This window comes from Aphelocoma coerulescens (assembly GCF_041296385.1).
Source record: "Aphelocoma coerulescens isolate FSJ_1873_10779 chromosome W unlocalized genomic scaffold, UR_Acoe_1.0 ChrW_unloc_scaf_3, whole genome shotgun sequence".
Lineage (NCBI taxonomy): Eukaryota > Metazoa > Chordata > Aves > Passeriformes > Corvidae > Aphelocoma > Aphelocoma coerulescens.
Window position 1 is genome coordinate 731,407 of NW_027184082.1, and position 26,350 is coordinate 757,756.

The 26,350-nt window shown below is 46.3% G+C and overlaps 2 protein-coding genes across 3 annotated transcripts; one reads left to right on the plus strand and one right to left on the minus strand.

The window, feature by feature from the left end:
• Positions 1-227: 227 nt before the first annotated feature.
• LOC138102866 (uncharacterized) lies at positions 228-6,112 on the minus strand. Of its 2 annotated transcripts, XM_069000626.1 has the most exons (3): positions 5,983-6,112; positions 4,894-5,022; positions 228-4,320 (listed from the first exon to the last, which is right to left on the minus strand). In XM_069000626.1, exon 3 carries the CDS (start codon positions 1,947-1,949, stop codon positions 636-638), a length of 1,314 nt encoding a protein of 437 aa, XP_068856727.1. In that variant the 5' UTR covers positions 1,950-4,320; positions 4,894-5,022; positions 5,983-6,112; the 3' UTR covers positions 228-635. The 2 variants fall into 2 exon arrangements, with proteins under 2 accessions (XP_068856727.1, XP_068856726.1); XM_069000625.1 differs by having other exon boundaries at positions 228-5,022.
• An 11,120-nt stretch (positions 6,113-17,232) lies between these two features.
• Positions 17,233-20,538, plus strand: LOC138102871 (uncharacterized). The gene has a single exon (XM_069000636.1). The coding sequence runs from the start codon at positions 18,368-18,370 to the stop codon at positions 19,946-19,948; it is 1,581 nt and encodes a 526-aa protein (XP_068856737.1). The 5' UTR covers positions 17,233-18,367; the 3' UTR covers positions 19,949-20,538.
• The last annotated feature ends 5,812 nt before the right edge of the window (positions 20,539-26,350 follow it).

Consider the following 26,350-nt stretch of genomic DNA (forward strand, 5'->3'; position numbering starts at 1 on the left):
TATAATATCTACCTTTATACATGCAAGAAGCCAATATTATAATATATGTTTATAACAATAGGGACTGATGTTATCCCTCCGCCTCGGTTGTATGCGGATCCTCAGTAAGGCTATAGGCAAGGCCTGAACCCAGGTCATGGATGTTGTTGCAGTGGGGATACTGCAACACGCCTATATCCAACCAGGAGTCCCGTGGAAAACAAATATATACAGACGGATTCTTGCTAGATGTTTCAGAGATGTTTATTTCCCCAGCCGCATGGCCGGGCTCTGCCGAGAGACTCTACCACAGTCACAGGACCCGAGCTGCTTTGCCCGCGCAGGGGAACACAAACCAACCAATGGGGAACGAGGCTGAGCAGGGGCAGGGAAACCCCGTGCCTCCCCTCAGGGCGCCCGGGGCGGGGGGAGGAGACCCCAACATCTCACCCATTTTATTTTAATAAAAGGAGAATGAAGACAATTGGATAAACATAACAAGAACAGTTTCAAAACAAAACAAGCCACCCTCCTGAGTCTTTAAATGTCCAAACAGATTCTGTGGAACATCTTAGGGCTGACAGAAGGGAGACAGAACTCTCTGGACATGCCTGCGGGGAAACTGAGGCGGGAGAGGGTTCCTTCCCTCCCCCTTTTCATCCCCCCATCGGCATCGGAGAGGAATTGTAGGGAAATGGAACTGTATAAGGAAGCCATGGGGTGAAAAACGGATTAGGAATAAACTGGGGATAGGGTAAACTTAGGAAAGGGTTCATATTGGGTATAGGATAAAAGGGGAAATTAGGCTGTGGGTAGGGAAATTGCTGGAATGGATATTGTTTATAATTTTGTGCATAACGGCTGCCTTTGACGGGAATACCTCCAGGCCCAGTAACATTCGCTGCTTGTAAACCCTTCTTTCCTTGCACTATATCAAATTGAACAACTTCCCCATCTCCTACACTTTGCAGGTAATTTTTAGGGTTATTCCTTTTAATGGCAGTTCTATGGATGAATAAGTCTTCCCCTGTATCATCTCGTGTTATAAATCCATAGTTGTTTTTTACATTGCACCATTTCACAGTTCCTGTGACTTTCGTTGCTAGAACGTCTCCTATCACGTGCTTGCGTGTCTGTCGTGGGTGCCGGTCCCGCGTGGCCGCCGCCTTGCCGACTCCGACGTCTCGGTCAGGCCCCCGCGCCGCGGTCGCTCTGCGCTCTCTGCACGGCCCCGCTCCGGTGCGTGTCTGGGCTCTGCACGGCTCCGCTCCGCAAACTCCACGCTGCTTCGAGAGCGGCCTCGTTTCGGCTCGGCTCGGCGCTGCGCGGCTTCTCGTGTCGCTGTGGAAACCGCCGCTTCTCCCTGCATAGGGCTCTCTGAGCCGTATGCACAGAGCGGGCTTCCACGCTGACCTCCGGTTCCTGGCTGCTCGTGGCCCACGGCACCCATGGCGCCTGCGGCGTCGCTCCCTCACTCGCGGCCGGGTGGCCGGGGACTCCGAGACAGGGATGGGGTCCGCAGTAAGGCGCGCGCTCCCGAGGGGGCCGGGCACATCCAGCGCAGGCACCTCCGCTGGCACGGCTACAGTCATACACTCCTGGGGTGGCCGCCACGCCGTCTCGGCCACGGGAGAGGTATGATCTTCTGCTTTAGGGGTAATGGGACCATACAGATGCTCCTGAAGAGCTTCGCTGATTACCAAGGATCCCCGGACAGCTTCCATCGCTCGTCCATCCCTTAGCTTATCACAGATCTCGTTCCAGAAACACTCCTGATAATATCCAGGAGGTTTGATATCAAAAAGTAAGTCTCGAGAAATATAGGGGAACTCTTTGAAAAGCCAGATAAAAAAGTGTTCAAGATCTCCCGGTTCCAATACTTTTTTGTTTTGTTGTTCAAGGATCCCTTTTACTTCTAGATACATTTTTTTCTGTGGCTCAGAGAGCCCCATTTCCCACGATTCTTCCATAGTCCAGATATGGAATAGCGAAACAAAACCAAGAAGAAGAATCCAAAGTTTCCAGGGTTTACTCACACAAAGTCGCTTAGGGATCGGGGATCGTTCTGCCCTCAAATCTCCACCATTATATTGCAGTGTGGATACTGCAACACGCCTATATCCATCCAGGAGTCCCGTGGAAAACAAATATATACGGACGGATTCTTGCTAGATGTTTCAGAGATGTTTATTTCCCCAGCCGCATGGCCGGGCTCTGCCGAGAGACTCTACCACAGTCACAGGACCCGAGCTGCTTTGCCCGCGCAGGGGAACACAAACCAACCAATGGGGAACGAGGCTGAGCAGGGGCAGGGAAACCCCGTGCCTCCCTCAGGGCTCCCGGGGCGGGGGGAGGAGACCCCAACAGGATGTCTCTTAACAAATTTTGCTAATTTGTTCCTTAATGGTCCCATTCATGCGTTCCACCTTACCACTTGCTTGGGGTCTGTAAGGTGTGTGCAGATCCCAAGCAATTCCCAAATCCAGCTAACCTCTTGAATCACATTTGCAACAAAATGTGGTCCCCTGTCTGAGGACATACCCAGAGGAGCTCCAAATCTTTGTATTATAGGATTAAGCAAAACTTTCACCACCTCCTTGGCTGTGTTAGTGCGACAGGGGTAAGCTTCAGGCCATCCACTGAAGGTGTCAACCAATGCCAGTATGTACCTGTATCCTTCTTTGCGTGGTAACTCAACAAAGTCTATTTGCCAGTAATCTCCAGGAAGATCCCCTGCCTTTGTTACTCCTAACACAACTCTTTTTCTCGTATCAGGATTGTTTTTGCAGCAGATTTCACACTTGCTCACTACTGATTATACAATATCTGTCATTCCCTTTCCTATTACTACCTTTTTCAGATATTTCAGAAGATTTTTCAACCCCGAAATGTGTACTTTTATGTTCTCTTCAAGCTAGCTCTCGAAGGATTAGAGGTGGGACTACAACCTGATTTGCAGGTATAACAGCCCATCCATTTTCTGTGATATCAGCCTTAAGAAACTTAATTAACTTGTGGTCTGCCTGATCATATTTTGGGGTGAACCCTGACAAATCAATCTCTTTTTGTGGAATTACTGCAAGAATACCTTTTTCTGCAGCCCTTCTTGTTCTTTCATCAGCAAAGTGATTTCCCAATTCTGGAGTGGTTTTCCCTTTCTGGTGACCCCTACAATGCATGATAGCTACTTCTGTGGGTCTTTTAATGCTCTCTAAGAGGGCAAGGATTTGGTCAGCATGTTTGACCTGGTTACCTTGAGCGTTCAACAGTCCTCTCTCCTTCCAGATGGCTCCATGGGCGTGGACAACACTAAATGCATATTTAGAGTCAGTTCATATATTTACCTTCTTTCCTTCGCTCAGGTCTAGGGCCCTTGTCAGTGCAATCAGTTCAGCTTTCTGCAATGACACATCTGCCAGCAGGGCCTTCGCCTCAATCACCTTGTCCTGGGTTGTTGCTGCATAACCTGTCATTTGCTTACCATTTCTCATGAAGCTGCTCCCATCTGTAAACAGCTCCCAATCTGGATTTTCTAGGGGCACGTCCTTCAGGTCTGGTCTGCTGGAATAGACCTCCTCGATTGTCTACAAGCAATCATGCTCAGGCACATCGTCAATTAAGGTAGAGGACAGAAACATGGCAGGGTTAACAACAGAAGTTGTTTTCAGGGTAACGTCATCCTGTTCTAACAGCAGTGACTGATATCTAAGCATTTGGCTGCTGGACAACCAATGTCCTCCTTTCTGTTCCAGTACTGCTGCTACTGCATGTGGCACATACACTACAATATGTTGTCCAAGGGTGAGTTTCCGGGCCTCTTGAATCAGGAGGACAGTAGCCGCCACGGCCTTCAAACACCCAGGCCACCCTTGGCTAACATTGTCCAGCTGTTTGGAAAAATAGGCCACAGCCCTCCGTTGGCTTCCAAGGCGCTGTGCTAATATGCCCAGTGCCAAATTAAGTCTCTCATGTGTAAAAAGTTCAAAAGGCTTAGTCAAGTCTGATAAGCCCAGTGCTGGGAGCTGACATTAGAGATTGTTTCAGCTGTTTAAATGCAGCCTTTGTGCTTTCAGTCCAAATTATAATGCCATTTTCAGCTGCTTTTATTGCTCCATACAAGGGTTTCACCAACAATCCATAATTTGCTATCCACAAACAACACCAACCTACCATTCCCAGGAGAGCTTGCACCTCTCTCACGGTGTGGGGCTCCGGAAGTCGACAGATGGCTTCTTTCCGTTCGTTGCTGAGCTGTCGGTGTCCACAGAAGATCTCAAGTCCCAAGTAAACTACTGTTTCCTTGGCTATCTGTGCCTTATCTTTGGAAAATCTGTATCCACTCTGTCCCAAAAAGTTTAACAAGCTTACAGTGAATTGGATGCAGTCATCTCTGGTCTTAGCTGCAATCAAGATGCCATCAACATACTGAAGGATAACCCCTCCTGGCTCTTGTCTCCTCCAATCTTCTAATTCTTTTTCTAGCTGGTTTCCAAATATTGTCAGGCTATTCTAGAAACCCTGGGGTAAGACTGTCCAAGTAAGCTGACTTTTCCTCCCTGTTTTGGGATTCTCCCACTCAAAAGCAAAAAGCTCCTGGCTGTTTTTATGCACAGGAATGCAGAAAAAGGCATCTTTTAGGTCCACAACAGTAAACCACGCTAATTCATCCGTCAGTGTGGTCAAAAGTGTGTATGGATTGGCAACCACTGGGTGTATGTCCTCTGTAATTTTGTTAATTGCCCTCAAATCTTGGACTAACCAATAACTATTACCATCAGCTTTCTTCACTGAAAGGATTGGTGTGTTATACCTGGACTCACATTGCACTAATAACCCATGGTGGAGGAATTTTTCAATTATAGGTGCCAGTCTTTTGTGACTTTTCAATTTTAAAGGATATTGGTTTTGCCTTACCGGTGTAGCTCCTGGTTTGAGTGCAATGCTCACTGGTTCTGCCTGTTTGGATCTTCCTGGAACATCACCGGCCCACACAATTGGGTTGACAGCATTTTCAACTTCAATGGGGATTTCACCACATCTGTCCTGTATAAATAGTGCAGCATCTTCAAAAAATTTAGTTTCTGGAATGATAACTCGTACGCCCTCCCCTCTTTTAAATTTAATTTTGGCCTCTAATTTTTCTAACAAATCCCTCCCCAGCAATGGTTTAGGGGAGTTAGGCATATAAAGAAATTGATGAGTTACCCAGTGCTTCCCCAGTTTAAATTTCAAAGGTTCGAAGAAAGGCCGTGTTTCAGTTACCCCTGTTGCCCCAACTACATGAACAGTTTCATGATTCAGTTTCCCTTCTAAAGTATTTAAGACAGAATCTGCCGCACCGGTGTCTACCAGAAATTCTATATCATCTTTCCCCAGCTTGGCTATAACCGAAGGCTCTGCTGGAGGAAAAGCCTCTGGTCCCCATCATTCTGAGTTTGAGTTTTGTTCCAATGGGAGCTGTGGAACTGGGGGTGTCTTCTTAAACATCGGACAGTCAGCCTTCCAATGCCCTTTCTTCTTGCAATAAGCGCATGTCTTTGTCCCTAGGGGGAGAGGCTTTCTTAGATGACTTTTCCTGACTATCTTTCTTCCTGGGACAGGGTTTACCTTTGTCACTGGAGTCTCTATCTTGAAACACTCTTCAGGCTATTTCTAACAATTTATTCATGTCTTGAACCCCTTCTAACTTTTGCAGCTTTCTTCTTATATCGTTTGAAGCCTGACCCATAAACAAATAAGCCAGATGATTTCCCCCTTCTGCTGTATCAGGATTTATGTTTGTGTATTTGGTAGCAGCTTCTCTTAACCTATTCAAAAAATCAGTAGGAGTTTCATTAGGACCTTGCTTCACTTCATAAAGCTTTGCCCAGTTAAGAGCTTTAGGGACATCATGCTTTAACCCATATACTATGAGATCTTGATACCGTTTTAATCTTTGCATTTCTGCTGGCACATTTGGATCCCACCTTGGATCATCTATTGGAAAAATATCTGCAACCGTACCTTGTAGCGTCCGGTTATCTATGCCGCTTAAAGCAGCTATCTCATCTTCCTCCTAAGAGGAACTGCCTGCGTGAGAGCTGTCTGATTCCGTGGAGTCGGCTGTGTCAGGTCTGCCCCGGCCCGTTCTGGTACCTGGTATCCCTGTCAGGGACCTGCTCCGCCGCAGGGACCGGGCAGTGTCCCTGAGCCTGCGCGCTTCGATGACGTCATCCGCTAAGCCAGCCGCTCGGCGTTGTCATGGAGACTCCGATGCCTGGGAGAGGAAGGAAAGACACCCCCCCCTGTGGGACATTCCCTCCCCACCCTCCTGGTGGAAACCCCTGCCTCCCGGCTCCACCTTCAAGGGCAGTGCCGTAGGCTGCACACGCTGGCTGTCGCCTCCCCTTGGCCCCTCCGCTCCTGCTGGGACCGAAGGGGAGGGGGGAGAAAGAGAGCCGGGCGGCTTCTGGGCAGAAGCCACTGAAGACGCAAACGCCTTCCAGAGCCGCCACGGCCAGTCTTCATCCTCTTTTAGATGCGGCCTTGCTGGAGCCTGAGTCGCAGCCGGGAAGTCTCCCGGGTCCGTGGGAGGCGGCAGGAGGAGGAGGGCGGGGGGGGCCCAATCTCAAGGCGGGAGCTATTAAATCCATCTCCCGTCTTCCCCTTTTGTCAGGTCCAACATAGACTTCTTAACCTTTTTCTCTTTTTTCCTTAAAAACAGTATATGCTCTTTTTTAGATATTTGTAACTTAGATGCAGCCAAGAAGAGCTTCGCATGCTCTAATTCTAAGAAACAGTGATCTCTTCGATGATATGATATTAAACTCAATATTAATTCTTCATCTAAGGTTCCAAACTGAGGCCACTTTTGCCAGTTATCTAACCTATACGCTGGCCAAATCAATGTAGAATGCCTAATTAATTCTGCTTTTGTAAGGGTTTTATCTTTGCCAATCAATTTTGCCCAGTTATCTAATACAAAGCTTAAAGGGGTGTTCGGTGGTATTTCACTCCCCATACAAGAAATATTACCGCCCATGGTTTTATGCTTATAAACAAAATTCACGAAAGATCTAAAACACTCTATAAAGCAGAGAGAGAAAACTAGAGAAGGTAAGATTCAAACCCCCAACCCCCAGGGATTCAAACTGAGACTTGAAATATGATCCAAGCCACTGCGCCACCTGGCTGGATGCCAAAGGATGGTGGCTGGACGGAAGCTAGCAACAAACCAACAGAGGGAAAATCAAATTCCCTGGAACTCTCACATGAGTTACCTGACAAGCTCTCACGAGCTGCCAAGCTAACAAAAGGGGAAACACCAAACGAAACCCCCTTGGACCCTCCTGGGTCCCTAAACAAACTGTAAAGGATCTCTTAATACCCAATTCAGGTGTTACTAACAGAATACCACCTTTATTCAGTTACTCACATGCCTCTGTGCTGGATCTGGAGAGTTTTCTGGGGTCTTGGGGCTTCTCTGACACCTGGACTGCTGCAACTGCCCCCCCTGTGTGCTGGCGGGGGGGGGGGGAGAGCTGAGCTGGATCTTTCTGAGTCCCAGAGGATTTTCAGAAGTCTCGTTGTCTCTTCTGGGTGGCCAAAGAACTGATGCCTTAAGAGGCCTCCCAGAAACAGAGACTAGACAGGAGTAAGGGAATAAAAGAGGTATTTATTTGAAAGGCCTTCAAAGATACACCCTGGGGACTCTGAAGCTATTCTCAAAATGGACCCCAAGATGGACACCAGGTCACGAGTTCTTCACTCTTTTATAGGTTTGATTCATTTGCATAGCACGGTTAATTCTCCAATTAAAGCTTCAGTTTTCCCCTCAGCTTGCCCCCCGCCTTAGCAGCTTTTTGGTTTATATGTTTGGCCTAGGACAGTCTTGGTGTCCTTGGAAAGCAGGGCCGGAGAGGCTTTGTTATGTCTACCTAGCATGAGAGAACAGAAATTAACAGGCTACAAGAAACTTCAGAGTCACACACCAAGCAGTACAGAATTTGAAAAATATAAAAGTTAAAACCTAAGCCATCAGTCCAAATACAAGTATGGCGAGGCCTAGCAGATTGATTACATCACACTGCACCAAACACGCCAAGGCAAGCACTATGTGCTCACAATGGTAGAAGCCACCACAAGACGGCTGGAGACATACCCTGTGCCTCACGCTACAGCCCGTAACACCATCTTGGGTCTGAAAAACCAAGTCCTTTGGAGGCACGGTACCCCCGAGAGAATTGAATCTGACAATGGGACTCATTTCAAGAATAGCCTTATCAACACCTGGGCTAGGGAACATGGCATTGAGTGGGTGTACCATATCCCTTACCATGCACCAGCTGCAGGCAAAGTGGAGTAGTGCAATGGATTGTTGAAAACCAGTCTTGGGGTGACCTTATGATGTGTATCCCATATCGCTGCCTATGCCCAGAAATTAATTTTTGTGCCTTTCTATGCCTCTAAACTGAGCCTGAGAGGGGGAAGGAAAAAACAGAGCAAAACTTTTTCAAAGCAGTTTGCAGCTTGTTCAAGGTCACACACAGATAGCAATTTGTTTCCCAGCTGCGGCAGGGGAGGGAGGAAGCACCCGGCTTGCTGCTTTCCAGTCAGCTTTTGGCCAGTGGTTCAGCTGTTTTTTTCTCCGGAGAGAGACTGAGAGTTGAATCTTTCCTTCCCTGGAATTTTGGATTTTCTCCCTTTTCTACTGGACTGCTTGATTGCTTTAAATCAGAGCACATCGGGAGGACTTTCCAGCAGGTACAGAGGGCCTGGCCCTGGGCCAAGCCCCAGCTCCGAGGAGACCAAAGGGAGGACTCTAACACTTTGCCAGGTTTTTTCCTCCACAGCAAAAGGTTTTATTATTTAGCATTATTTTCCTTTCCCATGTGTTTGTTAAATAAATAGTTTTATCTTCTTCACTTTCCTTCGAGGAAAATTTATTTTCCCCGAACCTGGTGGGGGAGGGGTAGTAACCTGCCTTCTCTCAGAGGATATATTTCTAAATTTGGCCAAACCGGAACAACCACCTTGAAGGCACTGGGTGGGGGAACTTTCAGAAATTGGGAACAGCATCTAGCAAAGGCCACCTGGTTAGTTAACACCCAAGGTTCCACCAATAGAGCTGGTCCAGCCCAGTCTGAATCCCTGCATACAGTAGATGGAGATAATGTCCCAGTAGTGCATGTCAGAGGTCTGTTAGGAAAGACTGTGTGGATGAATTCTGCCTCGAGTACAGACAAACCCATCCGTGGGGTTGTTTTTGCTCAGGGACCTGGTTGCACATGGTGGGTAATGCAGAAAGATGGAACAACACGTTGTGTACCGCAGGGAGATCTGATTGCTGGGTAAAAACCATCTCTAATGTGAAATGCCTGTATACCGCTGCTTGCTGTCACTGTCACTGTTTGTACATAGCTGTATATATATATGTGTGCATATTAATGTGTATGTTTAGAGTTAGAATATATTAGTTTGGGCACTGAGCCGACGATATGGGATAAGGGGTGGAATGTCTTGGGGTGACTTTATGATGTGTATCCTCTATCGCTTCTCTATGCAGAGAAATTAATTTTGTGCCTTTCTATGCCTTTAAACTGAGCCTGAGAGGGGGGAGAGGAAAAAACCGAGAGAATTTTCAAAGCAATGTTTCAAGGACACAGAGATAGAGACGGCTCTCTGCGTTCAGCTGTGGCAGCAGAGCACCCTGCTTGTTTTATTTCAGCCAGTTTTTTGGGTTTTTTTCCCTCAGAAGAGTTGAACTTTGTTTTCCTGGGACTTTGATTTTTCCCTTCTTCTTTTCTGGGCTGTTTCAACATCAGAATACATCGGGAGGATTTTTTTTCCATCAAGGCCCTGGAGGAGGGCCCACCCCGTCCCAGCTCTGAGGAGGAGGGGAGAGGCTACCTATGGAAGGACTCTGAAATTTTCCCAGGTTTCCTCTCCACAGCGAGAGATTTTATTATTTAGCATTCTTATCCTTTTCCTGTGTGTTTGTTAAATAAATAGTTTTTATCTTTTTCACTTTCCTTCGAGGAAAATTTATTTTTTCCCGAACCTGGTGGAGGAGGGCTGGTTGTAACCTGCCTTCTATCAGAGGATATTTTTCCTCCAAATTTGTCCAAACTGGCACACGAGGTTAAAGAGAATACATCTGGCTCTCCCTCTGCGGAGGATCCAGGAAGCTTGATACAATCCGAGGGCGATGCACCTCCTCCTGTAGAGCCCTTGATCCCCCCTCTTGTGGGAAAGCCAAAGGGGGTTCCCTTGTGATCTGTAAGGGCGTTCACCACAGGGTACTGCCCTGAAGATAGTGAGGAAGAGCAAGAAGACCCCTTTGATCCTGGACCTATTGACCCCAAAAGGGAACCGGACCTTTATCCCCCTGATGCCCATGACAATTTGGCTCATTTGAAACAGGAGGCATTGAAAGAAGGGGAACTGGGCTTCGCAGAGAAAATTGTAGCACCTGTCCTTTATCAGGGAAAAAACCAGCGGAATCCGCAATGGGAGCCAATGTCTTTTTCGGTGATCAAAGAGCTCTGTCGGACCGTGACAGAGCATGGGTAAGCTCTCCATACTTCATGAGTTTGCTGTCTTCTGTGTTTAATGCTTATGTTATGACTCCACATGATTTAAAATCACTTGCTCAACTTTTGCTAACCCCCACACAATACTCTCTGTGGGACACTGAGTGGCAGAAAATATTGCAAGCCATCCTTGTTACCTATGTGGATCATAATAATCAGGCTTTAGTAACCCTTACACTTAATCACCTTATCAGGACAGGGCCTCATACGGATCCTGCAGCCCAAGCCTGGGACTGCCCTAGAGACACCCTTGAAGCAACCCATGAAGCGGCATGTTTAGCCCTTCTTAAAGTCCCTGATACACAGAAGCCACATAAAGCATTTACAACTATTGTGCAAGAATCTCGCAAACCTTACATGCAGTTTATTGATCACCTTAAGCAAGCGCTTGAGAACCAGGTTGAACACCCTGAAGCTCGTGAAATTTTGCTTTTAAAGCTTGTTGTTGAGAATGCGAACGGGGACTGTAAGAAACTCCTTGAGCCATTGCCTAATCAAAATCTGACCTTAGTTGAGATGATTGAAGCGTGCAATCATATTACTGTACCAAATATTACTGTATCCCGCAGACATAGGGAGGAGAGAAGATCCAGCAGGCAATCTTGTACAGCAAGATTGATTTATTTAATTATTTTACAAACTCTTTTATAGACTTTTTTCTTCATAATCTAATTGGACAAAGGATCAGCCACCCCTTGGGGGTGATTGGCTAAAATCCTAAAACATCCATTGTCAAAATATTTTTCTACTGTACTATAAACAAAGCTCGGCAAGGTCACAGGTGTTCATGGTTTATAAACTCTGCGAATATCTTCTTGAGGGAGAAAAGTATCCCACGGGCTTAGAAAGCAGCAGGAAAATTCCTTGCTAACAGCATTTTTGTATCCACACAATCACATTGGCAGAGTAGAGCATAAATATGAGGCAATGGCTGCTGCTTTTGCAGCCCTTAAAGGCCCCCCCAGGGCCCCGGCAGTTTGCTCTGGCTGTGACAAACCTGGTCACTTGAAAAAAGATTGCTTCGCCCTGAGAGGGACTAAACCTAAAACCCCTGCCGTGTGTCCCCATTGTCGTAAAGGCTGTCACTTTGTTAATCAATGTCATTCTAAGTACTATTTTGAAGGTCGCCTGATCCAGGGAAACCAGACCCGGAGCACGGGACGGCACTGTGCGCAGACACAAATGCCTCAGCCATCGCAGACACCCCATGGAGGACCGCCTCAAGTCTTCACCCAGCAACTGCAGGCAGCGCTGGATTGGACCTGGCTACCTCAGTCACAGTAACGTTGTTAGACTCTTCTGTTCATTTACTCCCTGCAGGAATTTTAGGGCCCCCAGGGCCCCAAAGAAGTGCCTTGCTGTTAGGGAGATCTTCAACCACCCTTTCAGGACTTTTTGTTTTCCCTGGGGTTATTGACTCAGACTCTGTAGGAGAAATCAAAATCATGGCTTGGACCCCTTTCCCACCTTGTACAGTTCCTAAAGGAACCTGCATTGTGCAGCTGATTCTTTTCCCACACGAATCACAACCCCTTGTAGAGGAACGCAAAGAAAGAGTGGGAGGATTTGGTTCCATGGGAACCCCACAAATTGTATGGGTACAGGCCATTTCGGACAAACACCCTACTTGTAAATGTACCCTGTCTCTATGAGGACACCAAGTGACGCTTACCGGTATTTTAGATGTGACTGTCATTTCTCAAGCCAAGTGGCCTCCTGCTTGGGCCCTTACAGAAGTACCCCAAGCCCTCACTGGGATTGGGGGAAGCAGTCGCAGTTATCAAATTCACCATCTAATTCAAGTGATGGAACCAGAGGGCCACAGAGCTTCTATTAAACCATTTGTTCTACCCGTACCCATGGTGTTATGGGGACATGATTTACTTTCCCAATGGGGTTTTAAAATTCAGTCTGATTTTTGATGGGGACCATTGAGGTGTGCGACACCCTGAAATTAACCTGGAAAACTGAGAACCCTATTTGGGTGGATCAATAGTCCTGGTCACAAACCAAAGTGCGTGCACTTACTGACCTTGTACAAGAACAGCTTCAAAAGGGGCACATTGTCCCCTCCACAAGTCCTTGGAACTCACCTGTGTTTGTTATTCAAAAACAAACTGGCAAGTGGCGCTTGCTCCATGACCTTCACAAAATTAATGCTGTTATGGAGGACATGGGAGCCCTTCCCTAACCATCTCCTACCATGATCCCTCAAAACTGGCATTTGACAGTCATTGATTTGAAAGATTGCTTTTTTACCATTCCTTTGCATCCTGATGATGCTTCTAAATTTGCTTTTTCTGTCCCAAGCACTAACATGCAAGCACCCTTGCAAAGATATCATTGGGTTGTCCTACCACAGGGAATGAAAAATAGCCCTACTATTTGTCAGTGGTTTGTTGCAAGGGTCCTCAGTCCCATCCGCCAGAAAATGATTGATGTTCTCCTGTATCATTACATGGATGACATTCTCATAGCAGCAGAGAAACAAGAGGTTATGGAGGAAGCCCTAGCCCTTGTCATTGCTGCTGTAACCCAAGAAGGACTTTGTGTTGCTCCCAAAAATATCCAGAGCCAACCCCCTTGGAAATACCATGGCTGGTGTATCAGGACCCAGACTATTTCCCCTCAGCCTTTACAAATTCAATCAGACATTCGCACCTTACTATTACAGCTGGTGGTGGGGTCAACGGCTCTGACCCAGGAAGAGGTGACCGGTCTGGGGAGATGGTCCCGAAAGGGATCGCCTTCCCGAGGCCCAGTGTCTTCCTCTCAGCTGCTGGCAGAGGGGCCCTTGCAGAGGCTATCAGCTCTTTAGTGATTCAGCTTGTGATTTCAGCTCAGCTCTGCAGGGCACCTCCAGGCCAAACCAGACCAGAGAGAGACGAGAAGGCCCGTGTGGCTGGTTCCGCACGAAGGTAGCTTTATTGTTGGTCCCCTCCAGCGAAGGGGAAAGCCAGGGACGAGCTCTCTCTCTCCACAGAGCCAGGGGGTTTCCTTTTATAGGGATACAGGGGATCAGTGGGGGACCAATGGGTTAAAGAGGGTCTGGGACAGACCAACGGATTACAGAAAGATCTGCATAAGGTCTCTCAAAGGATTGTGGGTCCACCTTTCCTCACCATGACCCAAGAAGTGGTTGCCTTTCCAGGGAGTCCTGCTGGGCGATTGCAAAATCTCTTGTCTCAGCAGAGATCCCTCCAGGGCAAGGGCTGGGCATATCCCACAACTCCCCCTTCTGTATTTATTAAAAAGGCATTCCCAGAAGCCTTTCTGCAGCAATGTAGGAGGCAAGAGAACATAAGTAACACAGTAATTATTACAATGAATACCCACAAAGCCCCCTTAATCAAAGATGAAATCCATCCCGTTATTCCCCATCGTCCAAAAAGGTCATTATCGAGGCTGTGGTGAGGACAGCATCAACGTAGATACATTTCATATTTGGGCAGGGATGGGGCTTCTGAGAGGGAATATAAGCAAGATCTGTTAGCTTCATGGTGAGAGGGGAGGTTTTGGGGTTTAGGGAGGTTTGACAAGGGTTGAGGGAAGGGGATATTTTGGGGTAACAAGGGGTGATAACACATAAACTAAGGATCAGTTTTTTCAGGCTGTGTCTGGCCTACGGCTTGACTTTTTGCTGTTGCTTCTTGTTCAGCTTTCTGTTTCGTCTGCTGCCGTGTGGTGGGACGATCTTTTTCCTGGTTGGTGGGCATCCGGCAACGTTTTCGTCTCCATGCCGAGCTGGTCTGGTTTTGGGGAGGTCCTGTATTTGTCTCAGGAGAGTTCTTTGTGTTTGTGGTAGCAGTGTTTGTAGGGCCTGAGTATGGTTTAATACCTTTTCCTGGGAACCACTTTGGGCCGGATGGTAGCTGGACACAGGCGTAGCCTCTCCCCCAGGTAATCAATTGGAAAGGCCCAGAGACCTGGTGTGATTCAGGGTCCTTTACCAGCACTGGTGGCTTCTCCATGAGCTTAGCTTGGGTTGAGTTTGAGAAGTGGCGGAGTACTGGGGGGTCAGGCTCTGACGATGTACCATTTAGGAAGTTAATGACATAGAGAGCCTTACAGAGTCTTTCAACAGGAGACAAGATTTCTGTTTCTCTCCGTTGCTGGTTGAGGACTCTTTTGAGGGTTTGGTGGGTCCTTTCTACGATGGATTGTCCTGTGGGATTGCTAGGTATGCCTGTCTTGTGTTTTATTCCCCATTGGTTGAAGAAATCTTTTAGCTTACGAGAGGTGTAGGCAGGCCCATTATCTGTTTTGATTTCTTCAGGGACTCCCAGGGTGGCGAAGGCAAGGAGGAAATGCTTGATGACGTGGACGGCACTTTCCCCTGCATGGGCTGATGCAAACACTGCCCCAGAAAATGTGTCGACTGACACGTGCACGTATTTGGATCTCCCAAAGCATAGGAAGTGGGTTACATCGGTTTGCCACAATTGTCAGCTGTTCAGACTACGGGGGTTGACTCCGGTACCCATAGATGGTATTTGGTAGTTCTGACAGTTCGGGCATGTTGCAATGATAGCTTTTGCTTGATCTTTTGAAAGCTTGAACATTCTGACGAGGGCAGGAATATTTTGGTGAAAAAATGCATGTGACAACTTTGCCTGGGCAAAGATGTCAGGGACGTTTGCAGTCTCTGCTGGCATGGCCAGTGTATCTGCTCTCCTGTTCCCTTTGGCAATGGGACCAGGGAGGTCGGTGTGTGACCGCACATGCATAATGTAGTAAGGCTGCTTTCTGTGGGAGATTAAATGGATTAATGTAGAAACCAATTGTTATAATTTTTTGTTGGGGACCTCCTTTAGAAAAGCATGTTCAGCCCTCATAGCTATGCCAGTGACATAAGCCAAATCTGTGACCAAATTAAAAGGTTCATCTTTAAACTTTTCAAAGGCTCTGACAACAGCTGCTAATTCAGCAATCTGTGGAGATCCCTTTACTATTTGGATATAAGATTCCCATTTTTGGGTATTGGGTTGTCTCCATGTCATGACAGACCAATGGGACGAGCCACACCCATCTGTAAAGACGGTCAGAGCTTTAAGAGGTTTTCTACTTTGGATTAATTTTGGAATGAAATTAAAAGCTGCATCACGGTAGAAAAGTCTATGTTTTGGCATGTGAATGGAAATTTGGCCTGTGTAGCTATCTAGGGCTAACTGGAGGCTCTCATTGGTCCAGAGCAACAGCTTCAGATCTTCAGTGGTCAATGGCAAGTATATGCATGTGAACTCACACCCTGCAAGAGAGCGGAGATGAGTTCTGGCCTTTTTTATTAAATGTGCCATTACTTCTTGGAAGGTGGTTAATGTCTTTGTAGGTTGATGGCTTGTGAAGACCCATTCAAGTATCAGCAAAGGGTCTCTGAATTTAGGGTCCCATTGGAAGATCAGTCCATGGAAACGGGGAGCTTTACCCAAAACTGCAAACTGTAGAGGCAGGCTGGGTTCAACGCGATGGGCTTGGTGTGAAGACAGGGCTTCTTGAACTTTGGTGATGGTATCTCGGGCTTCAGGTGTGAGGGTGCATGGAGAGTCCAAGTCTTTGCTGCCATGGAGGAGGTTGAAGAGGGGAGCAAGGTCTTCTGTTGTGACTCCCAGTAGGGGGCGTATCCAATTTATGGATCCACACAGGCTGTGTAAGTCCCTTAGGGTTTTAGGGTCCTTTTTGATGGCAAGTTGCTGGGGTACGATGGTTCTCTCCCGGATCTGGAGGCCGAGGTAAGTCCATGGGCTGGAGTGCTGCACTTTGTCCTCACGAATCTCGAACCCTGCTTCTTCTATGGCCTCAATTGTCTTTTTAAGAGTTCTGTCCAAGTAAGTGTTTTCTGATGCACAGATTAGTATGTCATCCATATAGTGGTAGATGATTGCCTCTGGGAACAGGCTCCTGATGGGGGACAGAATGTGGGCGACGTACCACTGGCAGATGGTCGGGCTGTTCTTCATGCCTTGTGGGAGGACGAGCCAATGGTATCTTCTGAGTGGGGCTTCATCGTTAAGAGAGGGGATGGAGAAGGTGAACCGTGGTGCGTCCTGGGGATGGAGCGGGATGTTAAAGAAACAGTCTTTAATGTCTATGATGGCCAGCAGCCAGTCTCGGGGCAGCATTGATGGTGATGGCAGGCCGGGTTGGAGGGGGCCCATGTCTTCAATGACCTCATTGTTCTTTTGTAGGTCATGGAGTAGTCTCCATTTGTTTGTGCCGGGCTTTTTCAGTACAAAGACAGGGGAATTCCAAGGGCTGGTGGTCTCGGTGATATGACCTTTGGCAAGTTGCTCTTCCACCAGGGCTTCCAGCGTGCTGAATTTTTCTTTTTCAAGGGGCCACTGCCTTGTCCATTTTGGGTTGTCAGTCTTCCAGGTGAGCGGGGGAGTAGATGGCAGCACACGTTTCTCAGTGGCCCCAGTCAGAAATCCTGGCTGGGAATGGTAAGAGTGGCACCCCACTGAGATAGAAGGTCTCTGCCCCATAGGGTGATGGGGGCTCTTACCACGAATGGTCGGTTGGTCGCTATCTTGCCCTCAGGTCCTTCAATGACAACATTTCGTTTGCTTCTCATGGATACTGCAACTCCACCAATCCTGGAGATCATACCTGCCACTGGCTCCAGTTCCCAATTCCCTGGCCACTCGGAGCGGGCGATGATGGTCACGTCTGCTCTGGTGTTGTAAGAGACGGTCCAAAGATCCCTCATCTGCCTCACGATCATCGCCGAGAACAGAGACTGAGCACAGGAGTCCTGGCCCTGCTGAGGTGGGATGTCTGCCGAGTGTTGCCTAGGGGTGTGCCCGCTGGGAACTGGTACGCATTCCTGAGGAAAATTAGTGCAGGTCGCAATGGACTGCGCCGTTCTTGCTGCCCAGGCGGGAAGGACTGCGCCGAAGCGGAAAGGAACGACCTGCCCTGCACACCTGTCCTGCACACCGGTCTTGTGCGTCTGTCCTGTACCTGTTTCCCAAAGCAACAGACTCCACAACAATGGCTGTAAATTTCCCAACCTCTTGGCCAGTTGCCCCTCGCTTCTGAAAAGGACTATAAAGGGACTCTCTGAAATAACCAAGTCGGAGAGATCTCCCCCACGGAAAGAAGACGAATCTATTGGCGGAAGACCACGAGGACTTCGTCTCATCCGTTGGTAGCTATTGCCCCCCCCCCCCTCTTTTTCTTCCTCCCTACTTTGTCTCTCTCTCTCTCTCCCTTTCTCTCTTCTATTGCATTACTGTGTTGTGGGCACTTAATAAAGGTGCACTGTTTTGATTTAAACTGAAATTTCTTGTGTCCTTTTTACACTCTGAGATCTATAAACGAACCATCACGACCCCCGCTTGCATTAGCGGATCGTGACATTAAACTGGCGTCACGGACAGGATCTGACAGACAGAAGGGGTTGCAAGGTTGTGTGTAGTCTGTAATAGGGGAAGGACGTTTCACTCCAGCCGCACCTAGCCCGACACCCCAAAAGGGGTGAGCGGTGTCTAGAAAGCAAGGGGGGTGACTCGAATTTCCCGCAAACTGCACACGCCTGGGTGAAAAGCACCCCATACTCAGTTGAGGGCTCTGTCTTCAGATTTTTTGCAAAGGATCTCTTAGTGTAAAAGGAGGAACTGTGTTTTTTGGTGTGTGCATGAATTTGGACTGCTTGGTGTAGTGAAGAGACAACCATAAGTAACTTAAGGAGTACCTCCCAAGCAGATTTGGTCTCTTCACCCACCCAGGGAAGTGAAGGGAGACACAGCGAAGCTGTGTGTGTGTCGCAGTGTGTAATTAACTTTACCTCCTTGTGGTGGTTTTGATCCTGTCATAAAATGACTGAAAACCCCAGTGCAAAAGTTAAAGCTGCGTTTTATGCTCTGCTAGCAAAACATAATGCCCGGCCCTCTCCGGGAGGGGAAGAATGGGCTCAAAATAACTGGTTTAATTTAGATTATGTGACTGATAGAGTATATTCTTTACAACATGAGACTAGATTTAAATTTGGCCGAAATAAAACCATAATCTGCTCTGTTTTAGGGGCATGCCTTGCGGCAGCCATAGATCATCGCTTAAAGCGATGTACTGAAGAGAAAGCGATCATAGATTCCCTTCAAAGCCTAGTGGAAATTTTACAAAAACAATTAGATGAAGAAAAAAATAAAAATCACTTGCTAGAGGCTGCTTTAAAAGAGGAATATTTTAGAAATTCGAAAAATGCTGACTCACCAAAAGAGACAGAGGAAAAGGAAACTCCTCACATTGACCAAATATACCCCCAAAAAGAACTAATACTAGTAAAAAATTGTGGAGAAAACTGCTGCCCTCGTGTGAGACCTCTGATTAAAACTGAATATAATTATATCAATGATGAAGATTTTGAACCGCATATCACCACTAAACAAATACCATACAGTGCTGTTGAATTAGCTAGATTAAAAAAGGAGTATGGGCGGCTTCCCCACGAATCTGAGACAGAATATGTCTTCCGAGTGTCTCTCACCGGAGGAGACCAAATTCAATTAACTGAACAGGAGGCCAGTGGATACTGGGGACATGGAGTTTTCTTGACAACAGGAGACAAACGTGGCACGTGGTCCCTGACTCAGCGTGCAGCCTTCTGGGCCGGGGGACTCAATCCTTTAGAAAGGGGAGACCCTTTAGCTATAATTGGTACCCCCGAGCAACTCCTAGAAAGTGTCCACAAAGCTGCCTGTTTGCAAATGATCCATGAAAGAAAATTAACTCCTGGATATGAATCCCCCATGCAATTACCTGTTAAACCTGCACTGATGACCCCTTTAATTCGAGGCCTTCCAGAATCACTCAAACCTACAGCAATTGCCCTTCAAAAAACCATAGCGGCTGTAGGTCCCGTAGAAAGGCTAGATAGATTCCTTGGAAACCCAAGCGACCAAACTGGATCTACCGATCCTGGGTTTACTCCCTATTCAACCCCCTCTCAGCCGCCAGGTTCACAATCGAATTCACCTGCGGGTGATCGCAAAGTTTGGACATGGAGTGAAGTTGCAAAAGATCTGATTGATTACAGTAGAAAATATGGACCTATAAAAATTCCAGAAGAAAAATTAGACAAAACAAAAGGTGTCAGGTACATTCGGGCTCCTCATGGCGAAAAGCCAGAGAATGTAAAACAGATCTCTAACCGTCAGCATTGGTGGTTATTAGGCATCAAAAAGGGGGTCCCCAGAGATGTGATGGATGGCTTACCCCTTGATAAATTGAGTAAGGTAGTGTCTAACTGGCACTGCCGAAAACCCGTTCTACCAAATCCATCAGTTCAACCCAGTGCACCCCTCCTCCCTCAGAATCTGGGCAGTGAGTCAGACCAACCACTCCCTCAAAGTCTGTGCAGTGAGCCAAAACAACCTCTCCCTCAAAACCAGGGAAACTAGACCCTCCGTCTCTTGTCAGTGAGCGAAGAGATGGAGCATGGGTATACCTGAGAAGGCTCACTAAAAATAAAAAGGGAGATATAATGATCACAGCTATTACAGGCCCTAAACGGGCACCTGTAACTTTTCTAATTGACACTGGGGCACAAATTTCTGCGCTGACAAAGAAAGATGCCCAGAGATGTGGAATTGTCCCAACAAAGAACCGATATTGTGTTTTAAATGCCTTAGGAACGACAGAATCTATGAATGTAGCCCTAGTTAAGCTCATTTTACCTGGGGAAGAAAATCAACTCTCTATTAATATGGTGATTGGAGATATCCCAACCAATCTATTAGGGATGAATGCCCTCGTTGGGAGGCAGTGGGAGGACTCAGAGGGTCTCCTGTGGTCTTTTGGCACACCACGTTTTAACATCAGACTGCTCGAAGCCGCACCCTCCCTACCATTCAGCAAAGTAACTAATGTGAAACAATACCCCCTCCCCCTGGGTGCCAAAGAGGGCATCAAGCCAGTGATACAGGAGCTGCGAGAACAAGGAGTAATAGTTAATACTCATTCTCCTTTTAATTCTCCGGTGTGGCCAGTGCGAAAGCCTAATGGGAAGTGGAGGCTGACAATTGATTTTCGCAGGCTAAATGCCAACACAGACCCTCTCACAGCAGCTGTCCCAAATCTAGCAGAATTGATAACACTAATTCAAGAAAAAGCTCATTCAATTATGGCAACTATAGATGTCAAAGACATGTTTTTTATGATACCTTTACAGCCAGAAGACATGGACCGTTTTGCTTTCACATGGGAAGGACAGCAATACACTTTCACTAGGCTTCCCCAAGGGTACAAACATTCCCCCACCCTGGCTCATCACGCTTTAGCCCAGGAGTTAGAAAAAATACCCAAAGCTGACAATGTGACTGTTTATCAATACATTGATGATATCCTTGTGGGAGGAGATGAAATAGAAGAAGTGAGAGATACCCAACAAAGAATAATCTCCCACTTAGAAAGCCTTGATTTGCAAATTCCCTCAGAAAAAATCCAAAATCCTTCACATGAAGTGAAATTTTTGGGAATTTGGTGGAAAGGAGGTATGACATGTATCCCACCTGATACCCTAACCTCTTTAGATCAGATTAAAATGCCTGAATCCAAAAAAGATCTCCAACATGCTTTAGGATTATTAGTGTTCTGGAGAAAACACATCCCAGATTTTTCCATAATTGCCAGACCTCTTTATAACTTGTTAAGAAAAGGGATAAAATGGGAATGGAGTGCTTCTCAAGAAGAAGCATTGCAATTGTTGATTTTTGAAGCAACAGCTCACCAAGCCCTGGGCCCTATTCACCCTACAGATCCTTTCCAGGTGGAATGGGGATTTGCCTCTTCAGGGCTGTCAGTACACATATGGCAGCGGGGTCCTGAGGGTCCAACGAGGCCTGTAGGTTTTTACTCTCGTGGCTTTAAAGATGCTGAAAAAAGGTACACTACCTGGGAAAAAGGATTATTTGTGGTTAGCTTAGCTCTCATAGAAGTGGAGAAGATTGCACGACAACAACCAATTGTTTTGAGAGGCCCTTTCAAAGTTATTAAGGCAGTCTCTACTGGGACCCCCCCACCTGACGGGGTGGCCCAGAGGGCCTCAGTAAGGAAGTGGTATGCTCAGATTGAACATTATTGTAGCATCTTCTCAGTAACTGAAGGAGCTGTAAAAAATCTGGCAATCCAAGAGACTGAAAACTTGAGTAGCAGTCAGGACAAACCTGCCTCAGCCATCAAAGTAGCCCCTCCTTTTTCCCCCGAACAGTCAGCAAATTCTTGGTTTACAGATGCTTCTGCCAAGCGAGAAGGAAAGGTGTGGAAATACAAGGCTGTAGCCCTGCACACCTCCTCAGGTGAACGAATTATCACAGAGGGGGAAGGCAGCGCCCAAGTTGGCGAGCTGATAGCTGTTTGGAGTGTTTTCCAACATGAGGCACAGAATACTTCTCCTGTCTGTATCTACACCGATTCCTATGCTGTGTTTAAGGGATGTACTGAGTGGCTTCCTTTTTGGCAGCAAAATGACTGGGAAGTTAACAGAATCCCAGTATGGCAAAAGGAAAAGTGGCAAGAAATTCTAAATATTGCAAGTCAAGGGAATTTTGCCGTGGGGTGGGTAGCCTCTCACCAGACAGATGGAAATGCAGCAGGAGAGTGGAACAATAAAGCTGATGAATTAGCAAGACTAAGTCCTTTGAAAAAGGATCAGATTACAGAAGACTGGGAGCACTTATTAGAATGGTTGCATGTAAAAAGACAACACACAGGTGCAAAAGATTTGTACAAAGAAGCCCTTGCTCGTGGGTGGCCTGTTACCAGAGAAATGTGTAAAACATGCATATCAGCTTGTGAACAATGCCGCAGACGGCTGGAAAGACACCCTTTGGAAGATGACCCTCTGCATTTAAGAAAGGGTAAAGGCTTATGGGATGCGTGGCAGGTAGATTATATTGGCCCCTTTAAAAAGTCAGGAGGTAAACACTTTGTACTGGTAGGAGTAGAGATTATATCTGGGTTAGTCCAGGCCGATGCCTTTAAAAGAGCTACAGGAGATAACACTGTCAAAGCATTGCAGGGATGGTTTGGAACTTTCCCAAAACCACAAGAAATTCAATCTGACAATGGGTCTCACTTTACTGCCAAAGTTGTACAGGACTGGGCAAAAAGTGAAGGCATTAAATGGACTTTTCACACCCCTTACTACCCTCAAGCTAACGGCATTGTAGAAAGGACCAATGGTCTCCTGAAACGACTTCTGAAACCACAGGAGGGAAACTGGGATGTTCGGCTATGGGAAGCTGTGAAAGGTGTGAATGATAGATGGGGGGTAAACGGGTGTCCTAAAATCACTGCCTTTTGCCCAACAGCTCCAAGTATAATTCCTTCATTACAGGGACCTAATGATCCTAAGAATCCTGCACACTACCCTGGACAACCTGTTTTGGTAGACCTCCCTACTGTAGGAGAAGTACCATTAGTGCTGAAAAGCCCTCTAAATAAATATGCATGGGTAGCCTCTGATGCCCTAGGGAGAGAGCATCGGATACATACACGCTGGATAATTCCATCATTCTAATTTTTTCTGCCTTTAGTGGCAGACTCTGTTTGTGTTTGCTTTTCACAGAAGAACTCCGAGGGACATAAAAGACCACATAAACCATGATAAAACTGGTGATACTTTTCTGCATCCTACCACAACACCACGGCCAAAAAGCAGCTGAGTGGCCATGGTCTGGTACTACCATTAGGTACACTAGTGCTCTAAGATCCCATCCTAGAGATCGTCGCCCAAACCCAGACACTGCAGTACTGCACGACTCTAAGGTATACCATTCAAATGAATGGGGATGGGACTCAAAAGATTGGACTACAACCCTAAATGGAACAATTGGTGAGAAAATTGAGGTAAGATGCAGAAAAGTAGAAGGACCTTTCTCCGGGAAAGCTTCCACCATTACAATCACCGGGAATTTTCTAAAACCAAATGGGAAAAGTGACCTGCACCCCAACATTACGGCCGAACTCTGCCCTACAACAGAGTGGGCGTGTAACACACAAACCCTCTTCATCCTGTGTTGTCGTCAGAAGAATGTCGGTAACTACAGCCTAGACCCCAGTACCAACAATGTCCAAATCACGAAGCTTTGCAAAAATGAACCAACTGACTGCTGGTATAACTTTACTCTAACTAAATCAGCCTATGTAACATGCAATTGGCAAAATAACCAGACAGATCAGCCAGGTTTGAAAGGTTTAACTTATAAATTCAAAATAAATGCTGTAGCAAAGCCCATACTAAGTGTAGTAATTACGTACCATGGTATAAGTACCTCCCTCGTACTAGATGACAAGAACAACGTTTTTCCTCCCTTTATGGTAACCCAAGGTGATGATGTTTCAATACGATGTAGACTAATTGGTAGATCTTTTACTAAACCTATACACAGTTATAGCATTGGACCTCATGACCGCGTTTTGTTTTGTGAAATTCAAAACCAAGATTGTTGGCTAAACTTAACTGATGTGCAATTTTCCCATAAAGTCATGTGTGGTAAAAACGATACAAAACACTGGGGAAAACTCAATGTCAATGTTGTAATACCTACCACCCAACCACCGGTTATGCTGAGCCCAAGAATTTTTAAAGTTGGACCATATACAATCAGGAAAACAGGCCAACAACAAATACTATTTAATCCAGCATGGTCTCTTAAACAAGTCAAATTGCTCATGCAAAACAATGTCTCAGAAGTTCAGCCAGCTTGTTCACCCTTTCTGCAAACTTCCTTCGAGGGGTGGACAACCTGGTTGCGAAAGCGAAACCCTTCTAAGAAACGAACGCAAAGAGACATAACCGGTGTCATGGGAACAGGATTGGGAATCTTAAATAGTATTGATTCAGAAGTATTAATGAATAAATTAATTGCCACAACTACAGATTTGACTAAAATACAACAACCACTGCAGTCATCCCTATTAGCCTTGGGAAGCCATCAGTGGTTGTTATCAAACATATTACCAAATTGGGAAAAGGTAAATGTGAATGACCACAAATTGATAATTGACGCACTCGATGCTACACAAAATAACATTTCTTTAGCTCTCAGCTGCATCCAGGCTCAATTATGGATGCAGTCAGTTGCTGCCTCAATTATAAGAGAAGGCGAAGAAGGCACTTTTCCTACTGAAATTCGGAAAATAATCTGGGACAGTGCCACTGATTTTGAAAGAGAATTCCAATCCTGGTGGAACTTAGTAAACTTTACCTACGATCCCCTCACAAACACAGCCACAGCCTTTGTACTGACCATACGTAATGCTTCAGTGCATCTGATATTCCCTGTCATTGCATTAGGGCTGAACCATGATGGAGCTGTTCTCTATCCTTTCGAGCATAGAGAATGGGCCCGTCAAATTGGTGAGAAGTGGCAAACCGTTAATTTAGAAACTTGTATTGTCCGAGAACAACAAGGGTTCATCTGTGAAAGTAATGCAATTAGAGCTCAAGACATTTGTTTAGATACAGAACAAAATATCTGTCATTTTGAAATTCATCCTAACGAGACTCCTGAAACAGTGCTTGTCTATATAGGTAATGGATGTGCATGCTTAAGAACTGCTTGTGATGAAGTATTTGTAGAAAATTTAGTAGTAGATACAAAAAATCATTCAAATTTTTGTGTTTGTAACTTTACTAAAATCATAGGATGTGATTTTTCATATTTAGCCCCAGTTACTTCTTATCATCTTTTACAGTCCAATTACACACTGATCCACCAATTATTGCCTACCCCCATTGGGATGAACCTTACTTTGGTAAAGCAATTGTTGCTTCACCAAGATTTAATTGAAATTTTGGAAAAGATCAAGAAAAATGGACAGAAAACCTTAGTAACTGTTCATCACAATGTGAAAGAAATACATCGTGTTCTAGAAAGGGTAAAGAAAGATGTTGAACACAGGTGGTGGGATACTCTTTTTGGGTGGTCACCTACTGCTACAGGTGTCCTGAACAAATTGTGTCATCCCATCATTGTTCTCTTGATTTTGGTTTTGATTGGTTTTGCTTTATCAGCAGTCTTATACATCATGAATTGGAGAATGATGAAACGGCTAACACAGCTTACATCTATAATAGATGTCCACAATTTAGCCAATACCCCATCCGCTGTAGACACACCCAAGGTTATTGACATGAGACAAACTACACGAGTATTAAAATAAGATGTGATAAAAAATTAGAGGTATTTTAATTAAAAAATTATATGTGTATTCTGATTTAAAATTATTCATTTCCTTCTCTTTTGTTTCCTTCTTTTTCTTTTCTTCTCTTTCCCTTCCTCTCTTATGTTCTCTACCCCTTTTCCGGGATATGCTACCAACATTGACGAGTCCTGAAGACTTCACAACGACACTACAAAATCGTGCAGATAGAGCTCTCCTGACGACAATCGTGAGTCACGGGGTGGTGTAAGAGACGGTCCAAAGATCCCTCATCTGCCTCACGATCATCGCCGAGAACAGAGACTGAGCACAGGAGTCCTGGCCCTGCTGAGGTGGGATGTCTGCCGAGTGTTGCCTAGGGGTGTGCCCGCTGGGAACTGGTACGCATTCCTGAGGAAAATTAGTGCAGGTCGCAATGGACTGCGCCGTTCTTGCTGCCCAGGCGGGAAGGACTGCGCCGAAGCGGAAAGGAACGACCTGCCCTGCACACCTGTCCTGCACACCGGTCTTGTGCGTCTGTCCTGTACCTGTTTCCCAAAGCAACAGACTCCACAACAATGGCTGGAAATTTCCCAACCTCTTGGCCAGTTGCCCCTCGCTTCTGAAAAGGACTATAAAGGGACTCTCTGAAATAA